Raw genomic sequence first — 11,737 nt, 5'->3', positions numbered from 1 at the left:
ATATATATATATATATAAGCATGTTCTTAAGTCCATTATACGACTTGTTATAAAATTAATTTAAGCTTGTAGGTATTTCTATGTTTTTACAAATAATTATTTTTAAAAAGTCATTTATGTATATATGTTTTATAAATCTATTTAGTGTATTATAACTTGTCATATATCTTTATTATTCTTTCATATTATATACATTATTATCATGTACGTTGTCGATTTTTAAATGAATTTGTGTCTAAAACATTTTACATGCAATTTGATTCAAATTTCCACTATAATATCTATTTCAATAATTATATATCCTTACTTTTTATGCAAATTGGTCAACCTATATTTTATGTGTTCATTTATTCGTCACTATTTTAAAATCATTTTATACCACATTGGCTTCTAATTGTTATGTTGTTCCTCTTTTTCCATCTTGCGTTAATTATTTTATATCATGCTATGCACGTCATTTTGGCACATTTTTATGTATTGTTTTGTGGTGTTGTATTGTTGTAGTATTATTTTCTTTATTTTATTGTATGTAAATTATTTCCCATGCATGTTATCATTGCATTATTTATTTGTTCATTATTTTATATTGCCATGTTAATTATTCTCCATGCATGATTGAGATTGAGCTATATTTCCAAGTTAATTGTGCTTAGTTGTAAGTGTTTGTTAGTTGGTCAAATAAATCGTATTGCCTCCACTCTTCTATTGTCGTATTTTATATGTACATATTACCCCATTCATCGTTTTCCTTTTGATTTTCGAAATGTGGTTTTATAAAATCCAAATTTTATGATTAATTTCGTTTCATTTCAAAAATTGCATTAATACGTTTTAAGTTAGTTTATAAGTATTCACTTAAAAATTCTTTAAAACGAAGACTAGATTTGATATTTGGCAATTCGCGGAATAGTGCCTTAACGTATTGGGTTGCAATTTCGCGTTTGCTGAAAATAATCGAATATCCCTTCAAAATTTCACTCATGCCTTTTAAAAATTCTTTAAAATGGAGGCGATGTGCGATATTTGGCAATTCGTGGAATCGTGCCCTAACGTGTTGGGTTGCAATTTCTCGTTTGCTTAAAATAATCAAATATCCCTCCAAAATTTCACGCATGTCTTCTAAAAATCATTTAAAACGAAGGCAATATTCGGTGATTGACAATTCGGGAATCATGCCCTATCGTGCTGGGTTGTGATTTCTCGTTTACTCAAAACAATCGAATATTCCTTTAGGTTTTCACTCATGTTTATTAAAAACCTTTCAAAACAAAGGATGTTCGATGTTTGGCGATTTGAGAATTGTGCCATATCGTGCTGGGTTGCGTTTTTTCATTCGCCCTAAACAATCGAAGATCCCTTCGAAGTTTCATTCACATTTTCTAAAAACCCTTTAAAACGAAAGAAGTGTTCGATGTTTGGCAGTTCGGGGAATAGTGCCCTATCGTGCTGGGTTGCAATCTCCCGTCTGTCCAAAATAATTGAATATCTCTCTGGAATTTCACTCGTATTTTCCCAAAGTGAGGCAATGATCGATGTTTGAGAATTTGAATAATCGTGCCCTACTGTGCTGGGTTTTGATTTTTCGTTGGACTAAATAGTTGAGCATCCTTTCGTGATTTTCAAATTATAAATTTTCGGACGTCGAACAAGAAGATTTTGACAATCAACTCGGGTTATTCAACTGTTATAAAAAAAAACCACATTTCAAAAACATTTTTAATTTTAGACATAAGGACAGTATTTAATCGATTTGGTACCAATTTTGGGCGTAGTGAGGGTGCTAATCCTTCCTCATGCGTAACCGACTCCCGAGCCCGTTTTCTAAATTTTTCGTAGACCAGAATCGTTGTTTTAGTAGATCACAAATGTTTATTAAAATAACCAAGTTCTTAGGTTACCCGATCACACCAAAACAAAAGGATCGGTGGCGACTCCACATTTCTGTTTTTCAAAAGTCGATCCACCCGTATTTTCATTAAATTTAAAAATTTTAAATAAAAAGGAAAGTTTCGACAGTTGAAATTTGTCAGTGAATCTCTCTCATATTGTTCTTCTAAACCTGTTTCAGTTGAATTGGAATTATTAAATGATTAAAATTGAAGAGTATCCACTGTATTGATTTTTGCTGTAAATTGTATTTACAGGGTCCAGTTCCAAGTTGCAGCTCAAACTAATCATAGGTATGAACCAATTTAATGGGTCATAATTAATGAACAAAAGTTTTATTATTTCTAACAAAATTCTCTTTATTAATTAATATTTGATGTCACTGCAAAACAAGATAAACAATTTTCCAAGAAATGCAAGTAATGGGGTTATCATATAATTTATTAACTATACGTACAGAATTTATTCAAAATATCATTTTAAATTATATTGTGAAATTAATAGATGTGGAGAACTTAATTTACCCTATTAATCTTCATTCATGTATATAACAGGATTGACAGTTGGTGCAACCGTTGTTGCTATTGTATCAGTAAGCTTCATTGTCTTGAGGTTCAAAACAAAATTATTGTCAATTCATTCCCAAGGAGACAAAGCAACAATTGAGGCATTTATGAAAAAATTTGGTACATTTGCACCAAAGCGATATTAATGACAAATAAATTTCATGATAATTTAGGTCAAGGAGGATATGATAAAGTATATAAACGAAAAATGTCTGAAGACCGTTTTGTCGCAATTAAAGTCCTAAATGAATCTAAGGGAAATGGAGAATATTTTATGAATGAAATAGCTAGTATTAGTAGAACTTCTCACGTTAATATAGTGACTTTACTTGGTTTTTTTTTCGAGAAATCGAAGAGAGCTTTGATTTATGAATTCATGCCTCATGCTTTGGACAAGTTCATTTATAGTCAAGGATCAAATAATCAAAGTCGTCAATTGGAGTGGAAAACTTTGTACGACATTGCACTTGGCATTGCTAGAGGGCTCGAATACTTGCATCAAGGTTGCAACAAAAGGATCTTGCACTTCGACAAGGACTTTTGTCTCAGAATATCTGATTTCGGTTTGTCTAAGTTATGTGAAAGAAAAGAGAGTATAATTTCCATGGCTTGTGCAAGAGGAACAATCAGATATATTGCTCCAAAAGTGTTTTGTCGAAACTTTGGCGGAGTTTCTTATAAATCAGATGCCTATAGCTATGGAATGATGGTCCTTGAAATGGTGGGAGGAAGAAAAAACATTGATGTTGGAGTGTCTCAAACCAGTGAAGTGTATTTTCCATCATGGATTTATGAGCATCTTGATCAATCTATGGACTTGAATCTCAAAGGAGTAATAGTTGAAGAGGAACAAGAAATAACAAACAAGTTGATTATGGTGAGCCTTTGGTGCATTCAATGTGACCCCTCTGATCGACCTTCAATGACTAAAGTGCTAGAAATGTTGCGAGGAAGCCTTCAATCATTGGTAATTCTACCTAAACCTTTTGTATCTTCTCCTTTACGATCCCCTAAAATCAAGGAATAAAAAAAGATTGAATTTATAATATGATAGATGTAGAAAAGTGAATAAATATTGAATCAGTCAAAAAGCGATTAAAAACCTTTTTTTTTTGTATTTTTTTCAAAGGTGCGACCAATTCGATCTTTGATTTTGTTCAACATAGTTCAATCTAGGGGTGTTCAAATTTCGATTAATACTAAATTAGCCGACCGAACTGATCTAATTCGGTTAATCAGTCGGTTAACCAATCTAATTCAGTCGGAGGACGATTAGTGATTTTTTAGAAGTTTGGTTGTTGGTTAATTCGGTTCGAAATCGAATAATTTACCGAATTAATAATTAATAATTGAAATTATATGTAGTTTTAATTCGGATAATTTGTTCAAATGAACATTATTAATTTATTTTTTTGATATGTTTTATACTTGTTTTAATAAAAAAACAAAAACATATAAATTTCGATTAATTTGGTTAATCGATCGAATTAACCAAAATTTGATTCGGTTAATTTTTTTGAAAAATTTTGGTTTGATTAACAATTAAAGGATTAAAAAATCTGGTTAATTCGATTAATACTAATTCGGTTTGGTTAATCGTTTGAACACCCCTAATTCAATCCATTAAATTTAGCTTTAAACATTTATTATGTACTTTTTTATATTCTTCATGTCCGTTTTATGAACTATGTTCAGGATTTATAACTATTCCTCTCAACAATGTTGTTTCCAAAGTGTACCATAACAACCATGATAACATTTATTATATACTTTGTTGCCTTATCATCTTCCTATGATTAAAAAAATTGACTTAATTTTGGTTAATTGCCAACTTTTACATAATGCAGTGTCATGAGTTATAACTTGTATTTGATGGTTTATAACATAATGTTGAATTCAGAGGATTTTTTTGCATTTCTTTCAAAAAGATTGAAGGATTAATTGGAGGGAAATATGAAAAACATTTTTAATGAAATGAAATTATAATTGTTTGAATCAAATTAATTAATTAGACAGATCGAATCAAGAATTAGTCGAAATATTTATCTAGAGAGAGGTATCAAATTGATTAACTCACAAGTTAACATGAAACAATTGAACCAATTTTTTAAATTTTTTTATAAATTTTTAATAATTTATTTAATTTAATTGATCAAACCAATAACCCCACCAATTCAATTATCAATTCAATTTTAAGAACTTTAAACATAATAAATTTTTAAATGATATTTGGGTTAACAGTTTAGCCTAATGAGCCTAATTCACAACTTGTATCATAAGAAAATTTCATTCACAATACAAGTTAATCTAAAGCAAATTATTATTTTAATAAATAAATAATGTTTTTATTTATATTTAATTATAAAAATATATTCATAGGCATTTTTAATGTCCTATTATTTTTTAAAATATTAAATTTGAGCTGACTCGAGCCAACCCAAATGAAATTAACTAGAATTTTCAAAAATCGAGTTACAACCCAGTGGTGGACCTTATAACTCAAGAGGAAATTTCCTAATTTAAGAGCTGAGCAGAAAATTTGCAACTTGACTAAAAAGATAATCAAAATTTAGTCATAATCCAAGAGCCGGCAATGAAGAAAATGGCAAAGTTTTGGGTCCTCCGCATGTGTATTGACCAAACTTGATAATTTGAGTTACCACTCAAATATAATATCAAAAAATAATTAAAATGTGATATGATACTTTAAGAGCATGATTATAATATGTGAAAATATACATACAATATGAGTGTGTGTGTGCGACTTCCCAAATCTAGCCTCCAACTAAAACTAGAGACTGAAATTTCGACTAACTGCTACGGCTTGGAGTATTATTCCCAGTTATGGTTAGAAATATACAGAGCAAGAATGTGCAACAAAGACTAATGATAAATCATAAATATGGGAATTTTCTTCATATCAACAACTGGTTCTGTATGAATTCATACACCCATTTCTAGTAGGACCATAGCCGAAATGTTCGAGGTCTGTACCTGCAATTGTTTGTCAAACTCGGTGTTTTGTTGTTTTCCTAGCTCACTATTTGATGCCACTGAATGCTGACGTTGTACTCTTGCACTAAAGCCATCCCAAATTAGACATGTTTCAAAACTTTTAAAATAGTTTGCTGCAAATGATACCGTCATGACGACTTAGTGGCTTCCATCAAGGGGGCTTATGTGCTAGAGAACCTGAAAATCAGAAAAGGCCGAATACAGTCCTCTCAAGCATGGCATTATAACACAAACTATGCAATTCAAAACCTGCAAATCTACACATGCTCGTCCATAATAGTTATAGCTGCACCAAGGGATAACTTGATGACATCAACCCAGTAAGAAAAACCTATTGGTTGGGTGACCTTCATACATGACTGATATTCAGGGCTCAAGAACTCCCGCCATGGATTCAGGATAATGTTGTAGGTCATCATCACAGTAGCATTCAGCACGGTTTTTCATGTGTAGCAACTAGCATCCCAAGCTTAAACTGTCTGAATCATACTTGCAGAAGTAATAAGCTATCTTGTTTAAGTTTCCCCACATCGCAGTCAAAAGCTTGGATAACTCGCCATACATTTCTGACATCAATGCACAAAGGGACGCTCATTCTTTTGGCTCATGCAACTGCCTCATCTAGAATTCACTCCTTATTTTTGCCTGTATACATGATAAACTTGAATCAAAACCCTAGCAATAGAAAGTTCCATGATTTCAAGATTTTCAGTTTGCAAGATACCATGAGCCACAGTCATATAATATGATGATTGACTAAAGAGGAAACTTTCAGGAGATCTCATGATCCATAGAACATAAGTCAGTGGCTTATCACCCTTGTGGACTAGCAACTCCTTGTTCCTCCAACTTGGCCTAAAGTTTCAATAAATCAGTTAAACAATCTAATAGGAAAACATATATAAGCTTTGCTTTAATGAAGAATAGAGAGCATCACAAACTATTTTAAGAAAACAAAGGCATATGACTGGTGAGAATAAAATTTGTTTGGAAGCCAGAGTTTAGCTAGGTTGGTTCATGCAGGTATCATTTAGAGGTGCATCAAGCAGGTTTGGATTCAAATCCTGACATTTCTATCCCTTCCCTTACCCCCACTCTACGGCCTCCTTTATAGTTTATACCAAAAGAAGAGAACAAATATTATTTTCTTACCAGTTTGAGTTTCAAATCTAAGATTGCCTGTCGTCGCTGATATGCAAAAAACTTCAATGACTGATAACCAAGAACAACGAAAAGAAATCATGGTTAAGCCTAGAAATATACAACAGAATAAAGTGGAAATTTTCAACAAAAGGGTAAGAACAGAAAAGTTGTGATTAGCGAGCAAAAACAAAGAGCTTACTCCGATTCTCTGTAATTCAATAGACCTTTGTAATGCTTCCCTCTTAGTTAGGAGATGATCAGTCATTAGCTTCGAAGGGCGTCGATAGTTTTTCCCACGGTAGATGATTATGGCATGACCTTCTTTTAGCTTCTCCACTGAAACCAAAATCCCACCACTCTCCGCTACAAGCATTTTTGCAGTATAGATAACTCGTAGGAATGCTCTCTGCATTGTGATTACCTTGACAACTTCTCTGTGCTTCCAGTGTTGATGTACTCCTTCTATGACGCCATTAAAGACTCCACGCCTACCTGAACCATATTAAAACAAAAACAAAACAGAGATATTTAGGTCCAGCCAAGGATGCTGAAGGAAAACCAGCAGAAAAGCTATCTAAAATTTGAAAAACCAAGGATTTGAAAGATAAAGAATTGATTGGCAACTAGGAGAGCTTCACAGTCTTTCCCTCACCAAGCACTAAGCAACTACTTAGCTTCAGTCCAATCTTCCGCAAGCATTCTCTCTCCTCTTCAGTAATGGTTTCGAGATCCAAATCTGGCTCAGCAGTTTGCCATGAAGAATTCAACTTTGCTAGCTTTTTAGCTGACTTCTCTATCTTTCCATTGAGCTACAAAGAGAGAATTAAGATTGTGTCAACAAACGGCAGTCCAAAGGATATAATATGATCATACGCAGGAAAATGATGCGTTTGAAACGATATGATGTTGGCCAACACCAATGCTAAACAAATGGTTTTGCGAAGGGATATTTGAAGGGAAATCCCCTCCAAATACATGGAAATCTAACAAAAATTTGAACATACCTTTGTCAGACTCACACCCGACTCTAACATGGTTTTAAAAACAGAAATATAATTGGAAAGGGATCTTACAATTGCAAGTTTGCGTTCTTGGTTTCTCAATTCCCTCTCTAAGTTTTCCTTTTGAGCTTCTATTTGAATTTCGAGTTCATTATTTTCTTTTTCCAGGACTCCATATTTGGTCTGAATATCCTGAAATTCTGCTAAAGTTCCTACAGTGCTAGTCTTCGCCAAAGATTCATTAGCAACCTGAAAGGTTTCGGCTACTTTGACTCGAGCACCTTCTTCAATAAGTTGGCATCTCCTGAGTGCCATTTCTCTCTCCATTACAGAATTAGCAACACCTTGAGGAAGGAAGTCCTTCCCCCGGTAGAATATTATAAGGAACTTATTCCTTAGTAACAAAACTCCCCCCGTGAGATCCTGCAGAGTCAAGACTTATTAGTCATAGTAAATATACAGTTGTTGATAATCATAAACGTGCATGCATGTCATGTGGAAAAACGTATACAGAATTCCAGGCTTGGTAGGCTACGCAGTGATCCTTCTGAACTAATTTACTTGGACTAGAGTATGAGCAAGGTTGAAGCCGGAAATAGTGATTTGGGGAGCTGGACCAACTTCGAACAAGGTCTTTCAAATTCCGAATAGTTTGACCCAACCCAAATTAATATTTAGAAAACAGAAAAATAAATTAAATACTCAATTTGGATTAGATACCATAATTATTTAACTTCTTTATTTTTTTACATTTTTAACTATAGAATAAAAAATGTTTAACACAATTATTAGTAAAAATGTATTCATTTAATTGATTGAAAAGATTAATAGAGAGAATCAAGCTAATAATAATGAATGGATTTAACATAAAAGTGTTACCAAATTTGTTATATCAAACAAATTCTACAAATGAAATCAATTATTTTTTCAAAAAAAAAAAAGAAGATAATTTTACTTTATTTTAAAATGATAATGTAAAATATTTCAAATTACTTAAATTTAAGGGGGCAAATATAATTTTTCCTTTTTTTACTTGATAGTATTTAAAATACTTAGGAAATTTGAAGGGGGGAAAGGTACCTCCGTACCTGCCTGCCCCAGGTACGAGTGACAGATGAGTATATTCTAACACAGGTATGGTCTGATTATTTTAGTTTTTCCATGTATTTGGAGGGCCTTGAAGGTCATATCCTTATATCTATGTGTTGGACACAAGTGTAGAACATGGATACTTCAAGATAATTTTTTCCTTAAATCGAGTTATGTGTCATGCTAACAACAAGGTGTCTGATGCTGTTCTCTTAGTTTAGACATTTATACAAGCCTGATACAACTTAGATATGTCATATACGATGATTCTTGACAAAATAAAAACAGAACTACCCTATGTTTCTCCGACTCTTCATTTGTTTTGAAGTACCCATGTTTAACACCCATGCCCAGTACATATTCAAACATGAGGATAAAGATATGATTCTCCAAGAACCCTCCAAATAAATAGAAAAACTTGGAAATTTTTTAACATGCCCATGTCAGACACACATGTATCAGACACTCACATCCAAGTCCGAGAAACCTAGGATCTGCCCATGGTTATAAACAGAGCAAATTTCAGCGCGATGTGTTCATAACAACACAAAAGAATTACAGGCTTACCTTGAGCTCATTAGCCATTTGCTCATTGTCAGTATTTTGTACCCCCCACTTTATAGCAATCTTTGCTATGAGACTCTTTTCCCATAATTTCAAGATAGAATTGGCCAAGCCTTGAAGGTTCCTATTCCTCCCTGCAGCAAGAAGAATAAACCGGTATCAAGAATTCTGAAAATTGCAAACACGAGTGGAACACAAATTGACTAAGCATACCTCAGTAAATGTTTTGTTATGCAAGATATAGAACATCAAATTCTTCATGTTAATACTAATGTTGAATGCAGATTTACCCTTGAAATAATTTCTCAATAATTAACAAGCACATTTTTCAGTTAGACTAGAATAGATTACTTCCCTGTCCCTTAGTTACTTAAAATGGTAAGGATACTACATGCATATGTCATAAGCCTAAAGTACTGCATGTATGCCATGCAAATGTGTGTGTAAGTTCTAGTCAATAAGTTTATAATAGGTAAGGTGATACCGAGAACAAAGTGAAAAGGTAAAGGATGAGCGAGCTTCCTCAAATTCGTCAACTCCTCATCTGTCAATTTTGGTCTAGTTTTAGGAGGAGAAAGTCTTGTTGGAGGCTTAAAGCCAGGAACCACTTCTGGAAGCAAGTCAGCATCAACTGGTAATGGCTTTCGCATCCACCAGTCAATAAAGCGAGGTCCTAAACCATCCAATAATCTATCAGTTTCCCTCTCATACAGTGATCCAACTACTGGTTGATTATTCTCATCTCTGTCTTCTCCATTCAAACTTCTCCCCCAAGTACTTGCATTAGATTTTTCTGGAGACATAGTAGTATTATTGTCTGAGGCCAAGTTATTGAATACTCTTTGACCATTTGAAGTCAGCCAGTGGTTCTGTCCTCTATAAACAACAAGAATATCTTTCTTGCACCATACAACCAAGCCCCCAGTCTTCATCTGTCATGTAACGAGATATAACAGTCAGAAACTTCGACAAAGTTAAATCCTGAATGTGTTGATGTTCTAGACCTAAAAAACAATAATGATAAATGAATATTTATAATCTTTAACAACAACATCAAAAACAATATAATTTGTATACGAACAGAATAGCATTGAACCTTTCATCACACGTTCCAAATATTATGAAATTGAATACTATAGTTTAATAATTAGAAGGCCAAATATGAGAGTTCTTAAACGAATTCTACCCTGAAATCATTTGTTTGCATAAATTTATTCATAAAAATACAAAAACATGATTAACAATAAACATCTTTGAAACTTCTTACATAAAATGCAAAAGGAAATTAGCAGAAAAACAAACCTCAACAATTTCACTTGCTCTATCCATATTTCTACACAAAGGAACACCAAATTTAAGCATAACAAGCTCATTGTTCCCCCAAGCCAACCTTATCTCATCAACAACATCCTGAGTTACACCAGCTTTCATCACCTTAACCCATTTCCTCATCCTCGTAGCCTTTTTTCTCAGTCTCTCAAGCAAATCGTTATCAAGAATAATCTCAGCCTGTGTCAAAACTTTCTCCTTTTTCATCCTCCTAAACACAACTTTCTCTTCTTCTCTGACCCACGGCATTTTCCTATCAAATTTTTTCACTTCCCCATCACTTCCAATCTCCTCCAACCAATTCCCGATCTCAAATTCTTCAAATTTCCCAATCTGGGTATCGTCTAAAGCTCCATTCCCTTGTAGCTTTTCCACGTCTCTGATGATCTTTTTCATCACTTTCTTCCCTCTCACCCCGCTTTCCTTTCCAAACAATGCCTTTTCAGGTGCCTTTGAATTGTTGTTTGAGCTCCTTTTAGTAGTGGGTTTTGAAGCATTTAACACTTCATCGGGTTGGAGTAGGAGAGGACCCTTCATCCATGGAGGTGTTGGCATCTTAATGGGGCCATTCCTGTGGGTTTTTGAGACTGAGAATTTGGAATTTTTATTGAAAGAGTGATTTCCTTTCTGGGTTTTGGAAGGGTTTTGGGTTGAGTTGAAGGAAGAAAAGAAAGGAATGGGAGATTTTAAGAGAGTGGTGAACATGAGTGGTAGATGGTGATTCAATAACAAGTTAGCAAAACTTGGACAGCTCTTTATTTTGGTTCGTTGGTTCTGTTTTCTATATCTTTAGAATTTAAATATAAAAAAAAGGTTAAACTCAGTTAATGTCACTAAGTTATTAGTATATTTATATTTTAGTCACTAACCTTCAAAATGTTATAAAATGATTACTAAACTATTTAAATATTTTTATTTAAGTGATTGGGCTATTAAGATCGCTATTGTATGGCTTATACTTTAAAGTTAAATGACCAAAACGTAAATTTACTAATAGTTTAGTAATATTAGGTGTAGTTTACCTAATAAAAAATAAGCTACAAGTTGAGGCTACTATATTTGTTAAAAGGTTATATACATATTTATCTAAATTTGTTAATTTATGCAACGGCCCCAAATTCTCGAGTCAACATTTGAGTGTTT

General features: G+C 33.2%; 2 protein-coding genes across 3 annotated transcripts; one reads left to right on the top strand and one right to left on the bottom strand.

Moving 5' to 3' along the window:
- The first annotated feature begins 2,598 nt into the window (after nt 1–2,598).
- On the top strand, nt 2,599–3,480 carry LOC107911010 (PR5-like receptor kinase). Its single transcript, XM_016838913.2, has one exon. The coding sequence runs from the start codon at nt 2,599–2,601 to the stop codon at nt 3,478–3,480; it is 882 nt and encodes a 293-aa protein (XP_016694402.2).
- A 1,672-nt stretch (nt 3,481–5,152) lies between these two features.
- Nucleotides 5,153–11,411, bottom strand: LOC107912738 (chloroplastic group IIA intron splicing facilitator CRS1, chloroplastic). Of its 2 annotated transcripts, XR_001688272.2 has the most exons (9): nt 10,568–11,411; nt 9,750–10,197; nt 9,269–9,399; nt 7,685–8,035; nt 7,264–7,420; nt 6,811–7,103; nt 6,621–6,680; nt 6,193–6,323; nt 5,153–6,113 (listed from the first exon to the last, which is right to left on the bottom strand). XR_001688272.2 is itself a non-coding variant. In XM_016841045.2 (8 exons), the coding sequence occupies exons 1-8, from the start codon at nt 11,297–11,299 to the stop codon at nt 6,282–6,284; spliced, it is 2,214 nt and encodes a 737-aa protein (XP_016696534.1). In that variant the 5' UTR covers nt 11,300–11,351; the 3' UTR covers nt 6,192–6,281. The 2 variants fall into 2 exon arrangements, 1 of the variants encoding a protein (XP_016696534.1); XM_016841045.2 differs by lacking the exon at nt 5,153–6,113 and having other exon boundaries at nt 6,192–6,323; nt 10,568–11,351.
- Between the last annotated feature and the right edge of the window lie 326 nt (nt 11,412–11,737).

Source organism: Gossypium hirsutum, chromosome A11 (genome assembly GCF_007990345.1).
Source record: "Gossypium hirsutum isolate 1008001.06 chromosome A11, Gossypium_hirsutum_v2.1, whole genome shotgun sequence".
In the NCBI taxonomy this organism is placed as follows: domain Eukaryota; kingdom Viridiplantae; phylum Streptophyta; class Magnoliopsida; order Malvales; family Malvaceae; genus Gossypium; species Gossypium hirsutum.
This window is presented reverse-complemented; position numbering and strand designations above follow the sequence as displayed.

Bases quoted from the DNA above. Each gene is read 5' to 3' on its own strand.
- LOC107911010 (XM_016838913.2), top strand. From the start codon at position 2,599: ATGACAAATAAATTTCATGATAATTTAGGTCAAGGAGGATATGATAAA.
- LOC107912738 (XM_016841045.2), bottom strand. From the start codon at position 11,299: ATGTTCACCACTCTCTTAAAATCTCCCATTCCTTTCTTTTCTTCCTTC. The intron at 10,198-10,567 runs GTTTGTTTTTCT...GTTACATGACAG, and splicing joins GAGCAAGTGAAATTGTTGAG to ATGAAGACTGGGGGCTTGGT. The intron at 6,324-6,620 runs GTAAGAAAATAA...TTGAAACTTTAG, and splicing joins TAGATTTGAAACTCAAACTG to GCCAAGTTGGAGGAACAAGG.